Genomic DNA, 21042 nt, shown 5'->3' on the forward strand with positions numbered 1-21042 from the left:
AGAAAGCCACTCAGCACTGAGCAGTAGCGCCAAATCACGCGCCTGCTCGTGCTTCTCAGCGTCCGAAGACACTCACAGCAGCCAATTAGCAGTGGGGCAGGAACTTGGAAAGTTTGCTCCTGCCTGCTGTACTTCCACAGGGGATTGGCAGTAGCGGTATGAGGCTAGGATAGGGAGGGGGGCAGGGTGCAGAGCCTGGCGGCAGCCTGCAATAATTTTGGAAGGGGGTGTATTGGCTCGAATATAAACCGGGACCCCCATATTTTGGCCCCAAAATCCCAGTTTATATGAGTTGTAAGACAGATGGTGTGCATGTTGGTTTTAATTATGCATGTGATTTTGTAACCTGCTTTGGTAAAAGTAGGATATAACTACAGTAAATAAATAAATCTTTAGTGGTACATCAGAACTTACTGCTGGGGGTAAATTTGCTAAGGGGTCCACCCCCCTCCCCCGCCAAAAAAAAAAAAAAAAAAAAGATGGTAAAACACAGTAAGCTCCAGTCCCAAATTATTTAGTTGCTTTATTTTGCAGTTTTTCAATGTTAGCACATATGATGGTAGCCCCATTTCTTGAGAAGAATGTAAACTTCATAGACCACTAGTTTTTAGTGTTAAAGGAAAAGAGCTTTCGTAAACAAGTATGTATAGAAAATAACACAAACTGAACAGGAAGGTTTAGAATCACCAGATAACTATGGCCCATATCTAACTGACATAAGCTCATATGCCTAAATGGAACTGATCTTTATTCTTAAAAGGCAGCAAATCAAGTCCTCATAACCAAGTTCGAAATCTCCCACTGTGGCCTATTTCCTATTCAATAGAGCCATTCAGTACTCTGTAGTCTCGAGATGTACAATTGAATGTACATGTGGAGTTCAGATTTTCCCTACCTGCAACTGCTTCTTAAGTCTATGAAAAGAAAAAAACAGTTTCATATCCCCAGGGGAGCACATATACAGCATAAACCTCATTTGTCTTTATTCACACTCCATTTCAAACCAGCTTCAAATTTATTTAAAATATGCTGGGAACAGTATAAACCTATTTCTATTGCACTGCCTTTTAAAAATGGAAATCAGTTTTGAAATTATCTGGAAGCAGGTTTAAATGCCTTATGCCAAAAATAAAGTGAAGCTTATACTGTAATTAGTTTGTGAGCTGAAGCAGTTGGGATCAGTTAGTTAAACTCGATGAACCACTTTTATTTTCCATTGGAAAAAGTAAGTTAAATAAAATGTTCTTGATCATTTTTTTAATCTTGAATGTCCACAGAGACTGATCCTAAAAATCTTTTAAAATTGCACCAGTCTCTCCCCTTCATGTTTCTGTATTTCCAGCTGACTGGGCTTTTGATACTTCATCCCCTTCAGTTATGACAAACATCTCTGTGGGTAAGTTTCGCATTTCAGCAATTAACCGTTTCACTCCCACCATCCACTGGCTAACTTCATTAACATGGTCGACCATCAGGGAGCGATGGATTTCATCGGCTGCATCCCAGTTCTGGGTCTTCAGCTCTAGAATTGGAAGAAAAGACTACATATGAGACCTTTCTAAATTATCCAAATTACTTAGCAAGCTTGTCAAGTGTTCTTCTGAAACATTCACAATTGGAAGGTTTAATGTCACATAATTTGTTGAGATCTGCTGCATCCAAGCTAAAAAAAACAAACCCTCAAAATAATAAAGCACCTATTTCCTGAAAGTCTATGGTTCTTTTTATAGCAGATAATTAAGCACGCCTTCCAAGTACATTCCAAATGGTGCCCAAAGATAGGCACCGTTAAGATCCATGCTAAGCACCAATTCTACAAAGGTCACTTAGCACAAAGCAGTCTTTATAAAAGAGCACTTAGCTCGGATTCTGCACCCAGCTTTGGGTGTGATGATTTACACCTCTGAAACCCATGACCAAATATGCAGCTGGGTGCAGAAATTTTAGTATTCTATAACATTGAGCCTAATTTCCGGGAACACTCTCAACCCACCCATATTGCTGCTGTGGACACACCATCTTGAGTTGTACACTATGACATTTAGGCACACATGTTACAGAATGGCAGAGGGCGGATCTGTGCATAACTCCTAATTACTGCCAATTAAGCGCTAAACAATTAACTCCATTAACTGGTTTTATCACCTAATTAACTAATTTGTTTATTCCATCTGGGATTTGCACCCAAATTTGGGCATACAACTTTGAGAACCTATATAGAGTCAGGAAGTATATGTGTCTTGAACAATATTCTAAATCCTTATAAAATCTGGTACAGTAGGACTCTAACTGAATAGCAGCACTACTGTTTTTGGAGAAATTCTATGCAAAAATAAAACTTTGCACACATTATACAATTTTATTAAAAAATTCTACATACTATCCTTCCTCGCCCTGACGCCTGCTACCACCAGATCAGCCCACAGACATAAACTATCCTTCCCCTCTCTACACGGCATCCTCCACGCAGGTAAACTGGGAAGATCCCTCCTCTCCAAAATCACGGGCCTTTGGAATGATTTCACTATCCCGCTGCGGAACCTGGGCTCCCTCCAACTATTTCGAAAACAACTGAAAACCTGGCTTTTCTCTAACATATAACATCTCTTCTCCTGTTTACATCCCCTCTTGTTATATGCTCTTGTAAATCTTTCTCCTCTCTCTTCCTATATTTTTAAGCTTTGTAAACCGTGTCAAGCTCCACTTCCGTGGAGCTGATGCGGTATATAAACTTAAGGCTTAGTTTAGTTTAGTTTAGTAATTGTTTTATATAGAATTTCCCTGTCATAAACCTTAACACCCCTAGCTTTCACCCTCCTCTGCTTTCTCCATCGTCAGACTTATCCCCTCCTTTACCAACGTGTTGTATGGGTTTTAGCGCTGGCAACTGCTCCGATGCTCCTAGAATTCCTATAAGCGTCGTAGCACTTACTGCCACTGCTGGTGCTAAAACTCATGCAATGCATTAATAAAGGAGGGGGTTAGTTTGAGCCCCTCTCCTTTTCCCTACAAGTTCAGTTCCCAGCTTTCTCTGCATCCTCTCCAGCGCCGATATCTCTAGCCCAGGGGAGGGAAAATCAGTCCTCAAGGGCCACAGTCCAGTCGGGTTTTCAAGATTTCTACAATGAAAATGCACAAGATTAATTTGCACAGACTGCTTTCATTGTATGCAAATCAATCTCATTCATATTCATTGTGGAAATCTTTAAAACTTGACTAGGTTGTGGCCTCTGAAGACTGTGATTGCCCACCCCTGCTTTAGCCTTTACTTTCTCTCCGCCCCTAGTTTTTTTCTTCCATCCCCCATTTTCTCTCCCTAGTACCATCAAAGCACCTCCCTAGTTCTTTTTTATTTATTTATTCATTCAATTTTCTATATCATTCTCCCAAGGGAGCTCAGAATGATTTACATTTTTCCCTGTCTGTCCCGGTGGGCTCACTATCTAATGTACCTGGGGCAATGGGGGATTAAGTGACTTGCCCTGAACCCACAACTTCAGGGTGTTGAAGCTGTAGCTTTAACCATTGTGCCACCAACCCCGAAACCACAGGGTACTGCAGGTCGCTACTCCGTGAGCCATGGACTTGGCTGAGACGCAAACAGATCATACATGGCATTAGATAGGTAAAGAGCACCCAGCTCAATCTTAGTGACTTCCTGATCCACAAAGGACCAGTCAGCTGACTCGCGGTCAAGAATTCGCTCAGACCACCAGACCGCTACAAATCGCTGCCTGGACAGCCAGGGCAGCCACATCAAAACAGCTTAAGTAGAGCCTCCATTTTACAGTCCGAAGGATCATTCAGGGCCGAACCGCCTTCAACTGACACGGTTTGTCTGCGAGCAACAGCCGAGACCTCCGCATCGACCACTGGAGACTTAAAGGTATCTCTATCCCCATCAGGAATGGGGTAGAGTTTGGCCATGGACTACACCAAACAAAATGGCATGTCCTGAACTTTCCACTGAGCATGCAACTGCATCCTGAATATACTGATGCATAGGGAAAGAGCGGGATGCTGACCAAATCCCTCTCAGGAGAGGGTTCACAACATGATGGGGGGTCCTTAGCTTCCTCTTAAGAACATAAGAAGTGCCTCTGCTGGGTCAGACCAGAGGTCCATTGTGCCCAGCAGTCCGCTCGCGTGGCGGCCCAACAGATCCAGGATCTGTGTAGTAGTCTTCTTTCTATACCCCACTATCCCCTTTTCCTTCAGAAAATTGTCCAATCCCTTTTTAAAACCTAATACCGTACTCTGTCCTATCACGCCCTCTGGAAGCACATTCCAGGTGTCTACCACCCCTTGGGTGAAGAAAAACTTCCTAGCATTGGTTTTGAATCTGTCCCCTTTCAACTTTTCCAAATGCCCTCTCGTTCTTGTAGTTTTCAAAAGTTTGAAGAATCTGTCCCTCTCTACTTTCTCTATGCCCTTCATGATCTTGTAAGTCTCTATCATATCCCCTCTAATTCTCCTCTTCTCCAGGGAAAAGAGCCCCAGTTTCTCCAGTCTCTCAGTGTATGAAAGGTTCTCCATACCCTTTATCAAGCGTGTCGCTCTCCTCTGAACCCTCTCAAGTATTGCCATATCCTTCTTAAGGTACGGCGACCAGTATTGGACGCAGTATTCCAGATGCGGATGCACCATCGCCCGATACAACGGCAGGATAACTTCTTTCGTTCTGGTTGTAATACCTTTTTTGATTATACCTAGCATTCTATTCGCTCTCTTAGCAGCCGCTGTGCACTGTGCCATCGGCTTCATTGTTTTGTCTACAATTACCCCCAAGTCCCTTTCTTGGGTACTCTCATTCAATAACATTCCTCCCATTGTATATCTGTACCTCGGGTTTCTGCTTCCTACATACAATAAGAACATAAGAAGTTGCCCCCGCTGAGGCAGACCAGAGGTCCATCTTGCCCAGCGGTCTGCTCCCGCGGCGGCCCTTCAGGCCCATTGCCTGAGCAGTGATCCCTGGTTATTCCTATACTTGCCTCTCACTCCTATCCCTGTACCTAACTTTACATTTCTCTACATCGAACTTCATCTGCCATCACGTCGCCCACTCCTCTAGTTTGTTCAGGTCCCTTTGTAATTCTTCACAGTCCTCTTTAATTCGAGCACCACTAAATAGTTTGGTGTCGTCTGCAAATTTTATTATTTCGCACTTCGTCCCTGTTTCTATATCATTTATAAATATATTGAATAGCAGCGGTCCGAGCACCAACCCCATGCGGAACACCACTCGTGACCCTCCTCCAGTCTGAGTAGTGGCCTTTTACTCCTACCCTCTGCTTCCTACCCACCAACCAATTCCTGATCCATCTATGTATGTCTCCTTCCACCCCATGGTTCTTCAGTTTCCGAAGTAGGCGTTCATGGGGTACCTTATCAAAGGCTTTTTGGAAATCTAAATATACGATGTCTATGGAATCCCCTTTGTCCATCCGTTTGTTAATTCCTTTGAAGAAGTGCAATAAGTTTGTTAGGCACGATCTCCCCTTGCAGAAGCCGTGTTGGCTTGTTTTTAGAAGTTTATTTCTTTCAAAATGCTCATCGATGCTGTCTTTTATCAGTACTTCCACCATTTTTCTTGGAACTGAAGTCAGACTCACCGGTCTGTAGTTCCCCGGGTCACCTCTTGATCCCTTTTTAAAGTGTAAAACTAAAGTCACCTGAAGAATGAACTTCTGCAACTCTTCCCGCTGAAATATGTGCATCCTTGCCAACTGGCGCCTCTAAAAAATTTCAACTGAGATCATCAGGTCCACCTAACGGATCTGGAGGGTCCTCCCCAAGATTCAAGTCCTCATCCAGAGAAGACTAATCAGCATCCCAAGACACCCGTGGCCGCTTGGACAATGGCTGAGGGACCTGGACAGAGGCAGCCGAAGCAGGAGACTGAACAGGGTAGCTGTGGAAGGGGAAAACCATCCCAGCAACCCTAAGACCCCCAGCACCAAAGCAGGACCCACAGCCACCTGTAAATAAGCCTTGCACATGGCCAACACAAAATCAGGGCAAAAAATCCCTGGCGGCAATACAGAATGCATAGCAGGAGTAGAAGACACATTTAAGAACATAAGAATTGCTGCTGCTGGGTCAGACCAGTGGTCCATCGTGCCCAGCAGTCTGCTCCCGCAGCGGCCCTTAGGTCAAAGACCAGTGCCCTAACTGAGTCTAGCCATACCTGCGTACGTTCTGGTTTAGCAGGAACTTGTCTAACTTTGTCTTGAATCCCTGGAGGGTGTTTTCCCCTATGACAGACTCTGGAAGAGTGTTCCAGTTTTCTACCACTTTCTTGGTGAAGAAGAACTTCCATATGTTTGTACAGAATCTATCCCCTTTTAACTTTAGAGAGTGCCCTCTCGTTCTCTCTACCTCGGAGAGGGTGAACAACCTGTCTTTATCTACTAAGTCTATTCCCTTCATTATCTTGAATGTTTCGATCATGTCCCCTCTCAGTCTCCTCTTTTCAAGGGAGAAGGCGCCCAGTTTCTCTTCCAGCACCTTAACCATTTTAGTCGCTCTTCTCTGGACCCTTTCAAGTAGTACTATGTCCTTCTTCATGTATGGTTATCCGTGCTGGACACAGTATTCCAGGTGGGGGCGTACCATGGCCTGGTCCAGCGGCATGATAACCTTCTCCGATCTGTTTGCGATCTCCTTCTTAATCATTCCTAGCATTCTGTTTGCCCTTTTCGCCGCCAGATGGCTTCATTACTTGTCAACCAGTACTCCCAAGTCTCTTTCCTAGGGGGTCTGAGTACTGCACCTGACATCCTGCATTCGTGTATAAGAGTTTTGTTACCGACATGCATCACCTTACACTTATCCACATTAAACCTCATTTGCCATGTTGCGTCCCATTTCTCGAGCGTGTTTATTTCACGTTGCAGGTCTTCACAATCCTTCTGTGTCTTCACTATTCTGAATAACTTTGTATCGTCTGCAAATTTAATCACCTCGCTTGTCGTCCCAATTTCCAGGTCGTTTATAAATATGTTGAAGAGCACAGGTCCAAGCACCGAAACCTGCGGCACTCCACTTGTGACGCTTTTCCAGTCAGAGTATTGTCCATTTACCCCCACTCTGTTTCCTATCCACCAACCAATTTTTAATCCATGTGAGTATTTCACCTTCGATTCCATGGCTCGTAATTTTTCGAAGTAGTCGTTCATGTGGGACCTTGTCGAATGTCTTCTGAAAATCCAGATATACAATGTCAACCGAGTCACCCTTGTCTATCTGCCTGTTAACTCCCTTGAAGAAGTGCAGCAAGTTTGTCAAGCAAGATCTTCCTTTGCTGAAGCCGTGCTGGCTGGTCCTCATCAGATTGTGTCCGTCAAGGTGATCAATGATGCTGTCTTTTATCAACACCTCTACCATCTTTCCCGGTACCAAGGTCAGACTCATCTGTCTGTAGTTTCCCAGATCTTCCTTAGAACCTTTCTTGAAGATCGGTGTAACATTCGCCACTTTCCTGTCTTCCGGAATCCTCCCTGATTTGATCGACAGATTGGCTATTAGTTGGAGCAGTTCAGCTATAACCCTTTTTAGTCTGTTCCTGCCATTCCAAGACAGGAGGAAGGTCGCCTGAGGCCATGGGTAAAATGGACGTGCTTCCCGACAAAACTGAGGGAAGGGCCATCGACAAACTGTCATCTGAAAGCATATGTGGCACCAAAGCCAGACTCGACCCCACTGCAACAGAAAAACCGCCAGCCATCCCAGCAGCCATGGAAAGGGAATCCCCAGCCTCCCCAGTGGTCCGCAACACCGACTCTGCCAGACCACCGGCAGATGAGGAAACCCTGGGAGGGTGGCAGGGGAAGCCTGGGCTTCTCTAGCACCTCCTGCTGACAAGCGGTGCACATGTGAAGGAGAACCCAGCACACCGACAGCCAAAGCAGAGACCCCCTTGAAGCATCCAGGACATTTCATGCACATGCCAGCCGCTTCCACCACTCGGCGCCTACAACAAACACACTTTTTATGCTTTTTAGAAGTGCTCATAATGAAAACACCAAAACCCCACGCACAACGTTGTATATCAATGGCGACCTTAGGCCTCTTTTAAAATTCCTTTATTTCTTGTGTCTTTTTTTACTTCTCACAGCTCTCCAACTGTCTCAAGTTAGAGCAGACCCCACAGGCACGCTAAACTGTAGTCTGTGCCAGAGGTTCCTCTAAATTCAGAAAATCCGGGGAGGTGGGGAAAATGGGGGGGGGGGGGGGGTGTGACTTGATCCTTCCGAGTGTGACACCTCTGAGGTCAATAGGACCCCTGAGAGGGTCCCCCAGGCTAAATCCAGACAGCAAAAGGGACAAGAAAGATTTACTAATCAGATCCAAAAAAAGACCCTAACAAACTTCAGCAGACTGCACAAACTTACCACTCCACCTGCTAGAGACTGAGAAAAGACCAATTGTAATAGGGACTGCACAGCCCACTTGTACTGAAGCCAAAAGACAGTATCTCAGTCTCCACCTGATGACAGAGGAGCGTAAACCCATCTGTTTCTATGCCAGTATGGAGGGACGCTAAAGAAATCTCGGATTTTTAATAAAAGGTTGATCTGAAGTTGGTTTCCGAGATCCTTTTTCTCTCCAATCTAAGATAATGGTTTGCTGTTGGCGACAGTCTCAAAAATCCTATCCCTGTCCAAAATCTCACATCCTCCTTGACATGACCCCAAAAAATCAAAGTTTTTAGGACTATGAAATCAACTCCAGGGAGTTTCAATCAATAACACTGCGATGTGTCTAATATAGTATATATAAGATCACAGTGTACTCATAATCATACTTTCCACATGGTTGCGGGTCTGAGCACTTCACACAAAATTTTTAGGGCCTGTTTTATAAAGCCGCAGTAATGGTCCCGAAGCCCATAGAGATTTAAAGGGCTTCGGGGGTGTTGCCGTGCAGCAGCCGCTAGCATGGCTTTGTAAAACAGGCCCTTAATGAAAGTATGATTATAAGTACACTGTAATCATATTTATACCAAAGTTTTTAGGAGACATACACATTCACTAAATTACGTGTTTAATGTACCACAGAAAGGCAGTCTATCAAATCTGTGACACTCCCTCCAATACAGCACTGTGTACATCTAGCAGTGCTATGGAAATGATACTTAGTAGTAGTACATTCAGAGTGATCTCTTAGACCACTTTTTTTGGTTTGTAAAGGCAGTTCATGAATATAAGTTTGCAGCAGTGGCACATGTAATTAATTTCCCATACACTTCTTCACACCATTTCTCTGTTAACCAAGATTTGCCTAACTTTCTCCAGCTCTCATTCTTTTACTCTACACTCCAGCATTTTGCAAAATCCCATTTTGGGAGAGCTGAGCTAAGTAGCCTGAACTCACCTTGCATCTTCATATCCTGAAGCAGAGTAGAAGCATCTCTAGCGTAGGGAACAGTTTAGATGTGTTACACTGCATAAGAATTATGGTCACCAAACTCACCTTGAACTAAAAGGCTCATTCTCTTCTTCACAGGTGCAGACAGCTTGTCACTCTTCCACATGTCCTCAAGCACTGCAAGGCGTCTGCTGATGTCATCACAAACTTGTTTCTAAACATACAAAAGTATGCCAAGTTAGACAACTTAGATGCAAAGAAATAAATGTTGCCTGAATATACAAACAGCATATAGGTCATTGAGCAGATAATTAAAATTGTAAATACCCCATACTAGGGTTACCAGATGTCTGGGAATACCTGGACATGTCCTCTTTTTCGAGGACTGTCCAGGTTCACAGACGTTTTTTAAAAATGGGGAGTCTGGAGTGAATTATTGTTTCTGGTGGAATTCAGTTTGTCACGTGTATAAAATGGAAAGAGTGTTGGCAGTTCAAAAAGGTTACTATAATAAATTTAAGGATGTGTGGGGGCCATTATTAAATTATTATAATGAATAATTTACACTTTTCCCAATTTTATTACACATGTAGATTTGGGATGGGGTGGGGGTTGGATTTCTATTAATAATATATATGAATGATATAAGATATTATATTCATGTGGTATATTTTTTGTTGTATATGAATTTGGGAGGGGGTTAAATCTTTTTGTTGTATGACATTGTAGATTTTCAAGTGATGTTGTATTCTAATTGTTCGATATTTACTGTACACTTGATGTAAATTATAAAATGAATAAAGAATTTAAAAAAAAAAAAAATGGGAGTCTGTCCAGGTTTAGCCAGCTCTCCCACCTCCCCCAGCTACTTCCTCTCCAGTCCCAGCTGCTGTAATTTCATCTTCAGGCAGCTGGCAGCAGCAACGAGGTGAACCTGCTGCTGCCAGCCTGCCTGCCCCAGAAACTGCCTCTCTGCAGGTCCCACCTATAGGAACAGGAAGTCGCTGAAGAGAGGCGACTTCTGGGGCAGGTCGGCAGCATGCTCACCTCACTGCTGCTGCCGACTGCCTGAAGATTAAATTACAATGGCCGGGTCAGGGGAGAGGTGGGGGGAGATGGGAGCTAAAAAAGCCATGAGGGGAAGCATTATGAAAATGAGAGAGTGCTGGATGGGAGAGAAGAGACAGAAACAGCAGAGAAGAGGTTGGAACGAGAGAGAGGGGCTCTTGCAGGAGGATGAGTTGGAAGGAGAGAGAGGGGCTCTTGCAGGGGGATGAGTTGGAAGAAGAGAGAGAGAAAGAGACACTAAAAGAGAACAGAGGATGGGAAGGGGGATCAAGGAAATGGGTGGAGTGTGGGCAAGGTTATGTGTTCTCTTTTTTGTTTTCACAAATACGGTAACCCTATCCCATACCACAGTGTCATGGGAGGCTCTATCAATTCTACAAATTAGAGTCTGTTGAGTCCCTGAAATAAAAGCAGAGGCAATCCAGCAATTAATCTATAACAAATGATTTATTAGGCTGCAAAACCTGGAGTCCTATGGTCTCTGTATTATTAAGTTTTCCATAATACACAATTTCACTTTATGATTGTGGCCATACAATGAACCAGCGTAATCTGCACTCCTTTAAAGGCATAACAGCTGAACTTAAGTCTCTTTCAGGAACCAGTTTGTGGATGACAGATATTTAAGTTCAAAACAAAAAGCTAAAGGAGGCAAGGGGGTGAATTAAATAGCTAAAAAGCTAAAAAAAAACCCCATATTTAGGTGGCAATTCTGTACAGTGAACACCTATTCCATAATGGAATCTGGGTACCAAGATTCCATCAAGAATACTAGTATAAGCTGGCATTGGGGCATGTTCAGTTTTTTCAGCCTTAAAGCTGGTGAATCCAAGTGCATGTAAATGCAGCAAGGGCACACGTAACTTATAGTATTCTACAAGGTGGGCCACGAAAAAGTAGCCTGCCTCTAATACCGGTGCCACGCTCTTAGGAGGAGAAACACGAATAGTGGGCCCAATATTCTTTGAATCAACTGTGAATAGACATCTTTGAACAATTTTATGACCAACTAACACCAGAAGAAAAAATGTACTGCTTTTTCCAACAAGATGGGGCAACATGCCACACCTCACATGACTCACTGGCATGGGTTCATGAACTCTTTACAGAAGAGCGAACTGTGAGCAAGAGGTTATGGCCACCACATTCACCGGACTTGTCCACATGCAATTTTTATCTGTGGGGAAATTTAAAGCAGAAAGCGTACGCCAACAATCCACATATCCTGGATGAACTCAAAGAAAACATCACGAACACTATCTGCAGCATCACTGTTGAAGAGGTGTAAGCGGTATCAGTCAACATGGTCCGACGTACCCAAAGGTGCATAGACATGAACAGGGACCACTTTCACCATCTGTTGTAACTTGTGGGTAAGTGAATAAAAACAATCCACTTGCTTGTTCATCTTATCATACTATCCCCGGAGGCGAGCTACTTTTCCATGGCCCACCCTTCATAACAGGGCCGCACGCATATGCCTTCATAACACTTACACTTGTACACCCTTACAGAACAGTACTTAGCCACTTACTCATGTACATGATATACATAAAGGCCTAGTTATAAAATTATTCATTTAGCATTTTCAGACTCATTCTATGTCTGTGAGGGCATTCTACGGAGTGAATACATGTAATCCTCCTGGGGAAGGTAATGGAACAAAAACAGAGAGAATCCAAAAGGCATGAGAGAAACACAAAGCATCCTTGTACAGCAAGAGGATGAACTCAAAGTACAGTCAATTTCCATTAAAATGGAAATTTTATATTAGTTTTGCACTTTAATAAAAAGGCAATGGGGGTAAACTACATGAAGCACAATTACAATCCTAAATAAAGGAGGGGTGGGGGAGTAACCTGCAAGAGGTAACTTGCACAGAAAAGTACCAAATCTAGCCACTTCCCTGGGCAGACTAGAAGGGCTATTCAGCACTGTTACTTTCCATAATAGGTGTTATCCAGGGACAGCAAGCAGCTATTCTCAACATGTGGGTGACGTCATCCACGGAGCCCCGATACAGGCAGCTTCGCAAGCTGATTTGCTTGCAGAACTTAGAAAGTTCGTGACTGCCGCACCGCGCATGCGCGAGTGCCTTCCCACCCACGCATTGGTGGGGCCTAAGGCTCCCGGGCCTATTCTGGTTGGCCCAGGTGCCTTAGGCCCCACCTGTGGGCGGGGTTTCAGCTGCCTGGGCCAATCCGGCCCCATTCCGGGAAGGGGTGACATGTAAAGAATTATCGAAAGAGACAGATATTGCTTTGACCAATGATGTGAAGCTTGGGTAATGATATCACACAGTCAGAATGATGTCAGTTAACAGTATATAAGTGCAGCTGTGCTGTGGTGTGGTGTGGTGAAGCCTAAACAGAAAGTGAAAACTGAAAATCTGTGTGATGTTAATCCTCAAGTGAATTTATACTCAGGCAACGCCGGGTGATCAGCTAGTTTGTTAATAAAAATGACACAAGCTATACTTAAAATAGCACCCATATTCCTTATACCACATGATAATGCTTTTACTGGCCATTAACAACTTTTCACGATTCACTTTTTGCATTGTATGACTGATATAAATTTTCAGGGTCCAAACTTTTGTAGGAGATAGAAACATTCCAAGTTGTCTCATTCTCACAATGTAGGTGCAGAACCCACCTGTACAGCATCCCTGCAGGTAGTCAGCACCTGCTTCAAAGGCTCCACAACATCTTCTATATCAACGGTGCACTCACACTGTGCTGGGCCTGGACACCGCAGAGCCGTTTCTGCTCTCAGAGGAGATGGAGTGTGGCCACTTGGAGGAGGACCCATGGGTTTTATCGGAAAGGCTGGAGACATCGATGGCGGAGCTGAAGCAACAAATGACTGTGGAGCAGGGACTGAAAATACAAACAAGAATACTGAGGGGCATCCACACACCCAGAGGAATGGGGGTCTGCGTTTTATTCTGTAGACAAATTGGGTCTCCCCTTGCAAATACAAGAGGACTCAAGTTTCATAGGCCTCTACAGATTCATTGCTAGTTAATACAGGCAGTAAAACAAGAAGGCACCATCTCTGATGGCCTATAGGGTCTTATAACACCACCTTAATTTGATTTTCCTAACCTTGTATGTTGCCTTGCTGAGGGGCAGCTACCCGCTTGGTAAGAAGTGTACGCTTGTTTCCTCCTGTCTGGGTTTGCAGTCCATAAGAGAACTGAGGAGGATCATTCCACCCTCTATTTTGGTTACCTAGGAAAGGCAGAAATTTGTTAGTTCAAATATTGCAAAAATTCATCTCAATTTTATTTGTACCAATGGCTGCCAGCCCCACATTTCACCTCTCTTTCGATCCCTTGTCTTCCTAGGTCCTAGCAGACACTGGCAGAACTCTCTGAGACACTGCCAGCTAAATAACTATTTTTATAACTTATGGACCACCAGTAACTGGGTTCTAAGGTTTTATGCACCTGAAGTTCACAAGAATGTTTCATTAGATTTTAGTAAATTTACTAGTATTTTAGCCCATTATATTAACGGGTGCTAGAATATATGTCTGTCAGTCTTTATTTCTGTCTCTTTTTCCCTCCCGCTGTCTTTCTATCTGTCTCTCTCTCTCCCTGGCCCCCTTTGTCTGTCTGTCTTTCTGTGTCTCTCACTGCCCGTGTCTTTCTTCTTTTCTTTCTGTCTCCCTTCCTCCCACTGTCTGCCTTTAAGAACATAAGAAGTTTCCTCTGCTGGGTCAGACCAGGGGTCCATCGTGCCCAGCAGTCCGCTCCCGCGGCGGCCCATCAGGTCCATGACCTGTAAGTGATCCTTGTCTAAAACCTTTCAATCCCCATTTTTCTTCTATCTATACCCTTCCATAATCCTATCTCTACCTCTATCTATATCCCTCAATCCCCTTATCCTTCAGGAACTTGTCCAAACCCTCTTTGAATCCCCTTAATGTACTCTGACCCATCACATCCTCCGGAAGAGCATTCCAGGTGTCTTTCTTTCTATCTATCTGTCTCTCTCCCTGCCTTCTATGCAGCAGCATTTCTCTCCCCTCACTTCCCTGTGCAGCAACCACAGCAATATTCCCTCCCCCTCCATTTCCCTGTGGAGCAGCCACAGCATCAGCATTCCCTCCCCCTCCATTTCCCTCCCCCAACACCACTTCCCTGTGCAGCAGCAGCGTATCCCCTACCTCCCCTTTCTCTTCCCGCGGTCTGGCCAGCTCCCTTACTGCCCACCTTCCCTTCCCGCGGTCCTGACAAACCTGCCAATTCCAGCAGCGTGTGCAGCACTGTACACACGCTGCTTTGGGGCCTTCTACTGCCCTGATTTACTCTGGCTCCTATGCGCCTCCCACGGCTGATATGGAAGCCCTCTCTCTGATATCGCGACATCAGAGGGAACGCTTCTGGGTCAGCCGCAGGAAGCATGTAAGAGCCGCTACCTGTGGCTTTGAGTGAACACTGCAGCAAGACGGAGAAGGAAGCTGGAAGAAGGTAAACACCCGGGGCGGCAGAGGAAAGCGCTGCATCGCCATCGAGCGGGGCTGCATGAAATACTTCTTGGGGCCGCATGCGACCTGTGTGCCACGGGTTGGACACTAGAGAGTTGCGCGGGGACAGAAATCCCACCCGTCCCCGCCAAAGTCCCACCCGTCCCCACCCGTCCCCGTGAGGAATCCCACCCGTCCCCACCCGTCCCCGTGAGGATTCCCTCCGTCCCCACCCGTCCCCGCGAGGAATCCCTTCCGTCCCCACCCGTCCCCGCGAGGAATCCCCTCCGTCCCCGCCCGTCCCTATAAACTTCAGAAATAGTTATTTCATTTAATTATGCTACTGAATTAAAGGCTCTGGTAGAAACCCATTTACAAATAAGCAAAAAGACTTTATTAATTTGAAAATATTAATTGGGAAGAATACATACTTTGCAAATGGGTTTCTACCAGAGCCTCTAATGTTTATAAATTTTTATCAACACAACTAATATACTACTTTATCCTGAAGCAAAATAAAAAAAAAGAAATATAATTCTTTTCCTACCTTTGTTGCCTGGTTTCTGCTTTCCTCATGTTCTCATTCAATTCCTTCCATCCACTGTCTCTCTTCCTTCTGCATCTTCCATTTGCTCTGTTACTGTGCCTCTCCCTTTCTTCCCCCTTCCAAATTGGTCTGGCACCCATCTTCTTCTCTCCGCTCCCCCCATAGTCTGGCATCTGTCTTCTTCCCTGCCAGCGTCTTCTCCCTACTCTCTCTTCCCCATTTCCTTTCAGCGTCCTTCTCCCCCCATCTTCCCCATGTCCTGTCAGCGTCCTTCTCCCCCCTCTGTCTTCCCCATGGCCTTTCAGCATCCTTCTCCACCCCCCCCGTCTTCCCCATGTCCTTTCAGCGTCCTTCTCCACCCCTTTGTCTTCCCCATGTGCTTTCAGCATCCTTCTCCCCCCTCTGTCTTCCACAAGTGCTTTCAGAGTCCTCCCCCCCCCCGCCCTTCCCATGGCCTTTCAGCGTCCTTCTCCACCCCTTTGTATTCCCCATGTGCTTTCAGCGTCCTTCTCCCTCCTCTGTCTTCAAGTGCTTTCAGAGTCCTTCCCCCCCCTCCCGTCTTCCCCATGGCCTTTCAGCGTCCTTCTCCCCACTCCTTCTCTACCGCCCCGGGTGCAGCACAGCCGGCCAGGTCCCCTTACTTTTGTGGCACTTCCCCGACCGACTGACAACAGCCCCGGTCCGACAAACCTCCCTGCCCTTAACTGCGAATCTAAATTACCTTATTACAGCTGCTGTAAGAAGATAATTTAGATTCGCGGCTACAGGGCAGGGAGGATTGTCGGACCGGGGCTGTTGTCGGTCGGTCGGGGAAGTGCCACAAAAGTAAGGGGACCTGGCCGGCTGTGCTGCAACCGGGGCGGGGTGTGGCGGGACGGACCGCCCCCTCCCTTGGTAGCCACTCGAACCGCGAGGCTACTCTCCTCCTACCTGCACTGCCTGCAGCACAGAGCCAAACGGAAGTCTTCCCGACGTCAGCGCTGACGTCGGGAAGACTTCCGTTCGGCTCTATGCTGCAAGCAGAGAAGGTAGGGAGAAGAGCCGCGCGACTGAGTACATCCAGCCCCGCAGGAACCCCGCGACCCTCGGAGGCGTCCCCACGGGATCCCCGCGACCCTAGGGGGCGTCCCCACGGGATCCCCGCTATCCTAGGGGCGTCCCCACGGGATCCCCGTGACCCAAAGGGGGAACCCGCGGGATGCCCGCGGGTCCCGCGGGATTCCCGTCGTCCCCGTTCCCGTGCAGCTCTCTATTGGACACCCCTGGGTTATAGCAATCGGCACATGTGCAGAATAGTCCAAAGAGGTGTAAATGTGCGAATGTGTCAGGAAAAAGATACGCTGTAGGCATGCCTTGTTGGAGCATAATATATGCACACGTCATAGGAGCACGTCACATTCAGCTGTTGTGTCAATCATAGGCATGTCAATGCTATTGGATGGAGGGGAAGGGAAGTGCAAGTGTCAGCTTTCAACATCTTGCATAAGACACACCTTTAGTACATGTGCCTGAGACACATGCTTTTGAGATTTTTTTTCCCAAAAAATCTGTTATACAGCTATAATTTGTGCTGTTTTTTGTTTTTTTAAATTTTATTATGAGACACAGCAAGAAACACATTCTGAGATGCGCTTTTCTGAATACCTCTGGAACAGCCGTTAAATTTTGGTTGTCAAAAACCAATGCTACGCTTGGAGAATCACCTGGTGATGTTAGAGAATCGCCCAGAGTGCTCACTTATATATTGGGTCCATTTTACTACTATTTTAATATTTGTGACCTCATTGTAGTACATTTGCACAGTAAGCCACACTAAACTGGCTGGAGCCGGTTTAGCAACCATTGTTAAAGGCACGATAGGTTTTGAGAACCCTGCCCTTGCCTTTGATAATACTGTAAGCCCCATCTCATATGTTACATTTATGGTGTTAAATACACTCACTTTTTATTTCTATTGTTGGCTCATATTAGACATTTATGGTGTTACCTACAGTGCTAGACAGAAGTCCAAAGTGCAGGAAAACTGACCAACATAACACAGTACTGAAAGGTCACTTGGACACACAAAGTCAGAGGCATGAAGAAAGTACAAGAAATTTATTACGGTATACCGGACTCTAGTGCAGTTAATAGCCTGCCTACTAGAGTGTCAGAAACAGGAAATACACGGACTTTTATGCCCTTTTTGCAAACTAATATATGCAAAAACTACAATTTTCATTTGTCACTTCTATAACTTTCTACAATTATTATTGGTCCTAAGCTCACACTAGCAGGTCACTTATCTAACTCTTACAGTTCTAAATGTTAAATGTACAGAAGGGCAGGGTACATCATGGCTCAAACTCTTATCTATTTAGCTTACAATGTGGTAAGGCAGGGACATACATTTTAGGCAGATGAAGTCAATAGATTGTACACTTTATTCAGCTATGTAGGCCAGAGCAATATTTTAAACAACAGTTAACCATTTCATGACCCTACAGTACCTTACTTTAAAAAGTCAGCCACAAGAAATCTGAAATATCACAGGAGAAAAGGCTGTCATGTTTCTTCTCTCCGAAGCTGGGCTTTAATTACAGCCAATTATTAAACCCTTTTCATTTTTAAAATAAGGCTTTAATCCCATATGGAGATATCCTAGTTAAAAAAAACCCCAAGAGGAAATAATGCACTCTTTGATTGCCTCAGACGCACAGCAAGACCTTTAATTTCACGTATAAGAACCACAATATGTACTGTCATGAAGATATCTGAGCCTATAACTATGTCTGTTATTGTTCTAATGACACAGGGCTTGTCCCATACCTTTAATAAGTTTGAATCAAGATTATTCACTATAATGTTAGCTCTAGCGATACAAACTGTTTTATATTGTTGGAAAGACCTCACTAAAGTGGAATTTCACACTTGGTGGAATACGCTATGTTTGATTAGTAAATATGAAAAGGTTTTAGCTGAGAGAGCGGATACCTTATCTACCTTTGATAGCATTTGGGCGTCACTCATTGCTCATTGTAGTTGAAATGGTCCTTTATCGTTCTTATCTTCTTTTTCTTCCTGACTGAGCTGACTCTCTCTATTCGCATTAGAGAATGACACGGTGACAAAATTTATCACCGTTCCCGCCCCCGCGGATAACCACGGGAAATAATCCCATGTCATTTTCTAATGTCTATTTCAACCTCAGTCCTTCGACACCAGCATTCTTCAAAGCAAAGCTTGCGGGTCAGTGGTTGTGCCCATTCATACTCTGATTCTTATGTGAGCCAAGGATAATGAAGCCATTGTGACATCACTGATGTGATTGGCTCTTAGGCACTGGTGGAATGAGGCATTATGACATCACAGTATCTGGATACCAGAGACTGTCATTCTTTAGTGTCTATTTCAACCTCAGTCCTTCTATACCAGCATTCTTCAAAGCAAAGCTTGTGGGTCAGTGGTTGTGCCCAATTATACTCCGATTCTTCCCTCTCTCCTTAAAGAATGACATGAAGATGGTTTCCCACGGTTATCGACGGGGACGGTGATGAATTTTGTCACCGTGTCATTCTCTAATTCGCATCACCTGCTTTGAGAGTTGACATTGTCTGATACTTGAGTATTTATTCTGGTCTGCAACTGACTGATGTGATATGCTTGTGAGAATACACTGTGAAATGTACCTTTTACACATACACTTGTATTTCTTTGTTCTGTAATTCTTATGTTTGAAAACCCAATAAAAAGTTTTGAACTAAAAAAAAAAAAAAAAAGAGTATAAGAACCAAATAATAAAATAAATCAAAACAAACTTCCACGTCCCAGATCCGAGCCAGAAAGGCCCTTTGATTTCTGGCAGTCGGAAGAAAGATTACCGGGCTCGTGTCCCCTCGTCACCGAAATGTATCTTTTAAGGCTCAGCCGTCGGAATCAAATTGTTTTGGCTCACAGACCCGTAAAAGAGAGGATCCAGCGGCTAAGAGAGAGCCAAATCCCTTCCCAAGCCCGGTTTCACCGTCCTCCCTTACCCGGCTTCACATAGAGCTCCGCCATCGCCGCTTCCGCCTTCGCCTCTGCTGGACGTGGCAACCGGCGCAGAGTCTTTCGTCACCTCGGCAACAGGCGGCGTCACTTCCCGGAAGTGACCCGCCCTCGAGGGCGTCGGCCGCGACGTAAGTGACGGGTTCGATCGAGGGAGGTGGGCGTTGACCGGGTTCAGCCACGTAGGAAAGCGCGAGACTTCTTAGGTTTTACGGAGCAGCTGTTGTTCGGTTTCATGTTCTTTAAAAAAAACAAACAAACTATGACTATAATATGTATTTGACTGTATTTCTAAGATGGTGTGGAACAGGGATCTCAAAGTCCCTCCTTGAGGGCCGCAATCCAGTCGGGTTTTCAGGATTTCCCCCAATGAATATGCATTGAAAGCAGTGCATGCACATAGATCTCATGCATATTCATTGGGGAAATCCTGAAAACCCGATTGGAGGGACTTTGAGACCCCTGGTGTGGAATATATTTACAAATGAATCATCAGTTTTAGAATCAAATTCAAACTTTACAATAAAATGTGTAACTTCATCGACGTCTTTGTGATTATTGACGGAGTGAAAAATCGATCCGCTTGTACCCTTCAGGGATCTCAAAGTCCCTCCTTGAGGGCCGCAATCCAGTCGGGTTTTCAGGATTTCCGCAATGAATATGCATGAGATAAATCTGCATATAATGGAAGTGACAGGCATGCAAATCTGCTTCATGCATATTCATCAGGGCTATCCTGAAAACCCGATTGGCCTGGTGGTCCTCCAGGACAGGGTTGGGAACCACTGATCTACAGAATCCTGAGTGGAGTAGAAGCAGGCATTTCAAAGTCCCTCCTTGAGGGCCGCAATCCAGTTGGGTTTTCAGGATTTCTCCAATGAATATGCATTGAAAGCAGTGCATGCACATAGATCTCATGCATATTCATTGGGGAAATCCTGAAAACCCAACTGGATTGCGGCCCTCAAGGGGGGACTTTGAGATGCCTGCTTCTACTCCACTCAGGATTCTGTAGACCAGTGGTTCCCAACCATGTCCTGGAGGACCACCAGGCCAATCGGGTTTTCAGGCTAGCCCTAATGAATATGCATGAAGCAGATTTGCATGCCTGTCACTTCCATTATATGCAGATTTCTCTCATGCATATTCATTAGGGCTAGTCTGAAAACCCGATTGGCCTGGTGGTCCTCCAGGGCAAGGTTGGGAACCACTGCTGTAGACGTCAATCATATCTCCACTCAGCCTTTTCCAAGCTGAAGAGCCCTAACCGTTTACTCTTTCCTCATAGGAGAGGAGTTCCATCCCCTTTATCATCATTGTCACTCTTTGAACGCTTTCTAGCGCCACTATATCTTTCTTGAGATGAGACCAGAATTGAATGCCATACTTCAGATGAGGTCGCACCATGGAGCGATACAGGGACATTATAACATTCTTAGTCTTGTTAACCACCCTTTTAAAAAAAATAATTCCCAGCATCCTGTTTGCTTTCTTGGCCACTGCTGTACATTGGGCAGAAGGTTTCATCGTATTGTCTACAATGACACCCAGATCAT

At 45.0% G+C, this 21042-nt stretch overlaps 1 protein-coding gene across 1 annotated transcript; it reads right to left on the reverse strand.

Annotated features, from left to right (window-relative positions):
* Positions 1 to 503: 503 nt before the first annotated feature.
* Positions 504 to 19627, reverse strand: SRA1 (steroid receptor RNA activator 1). Its single transcript, XM_033927183.1, has 5 exons — positions 19474 to 19627; positions 13548 to 13673; positions 13096 to 13319; positions 9478 to 9586; positions 504 to 1522 (listed from the first exon to the last, which is right to left on the reverse strand). Exons 1-5 carry the CDS (start codon positions 19496 to 19498, stop codon positions 1323 to 1325), a joined length of 684 nt encoding a protein of 227 aa, XP_033783074.1. The 5' UTR covers positions 19499 to 19627; the 3' UTR covers positions 504 to 1322.
* Between the last annotated feature and the right edge of the window lie 1415 nt (positions 19628 to 21042).

The sequence above is a fragment of the Geotrypetes seraphini genome, chromosome 18 (assembly GCF_902459505.1).
Source record: "Geotrypetes seraphini chromosome 18, aGeoSer1.1, whole genome shotgun sequence".
Taxonomy (NCBI): domain Eukaryota; kingdom Metazoa; phylum Chordata; class Amphibia; order Gymnophiona; family Dermophiidae; genus Geotrypetes; species Geotrypetes seraphini.

Coding starts and splice junctions, on each gene's coding strand:
- SRA1 (XM_033927183.1), bottom strand. CDS start 19,498: ATGGCGGAGCTCTATGTGAAGCCGG. Junction 13,674..19,473: donor GGAGCTCTATGTGAAGCCGG/GTAAGGGAGGAC, acceptor TGCCTTTCCTAG/GTAACCAAAATAGAGGGTGG. Junction 1,523..9,477: donor AATGAGCCTTTTAGTTCAAG/GTGAGTTTGGTG, acceptor TTCCAATTCTAG/AGCTGAAGACCCAGAACTGG.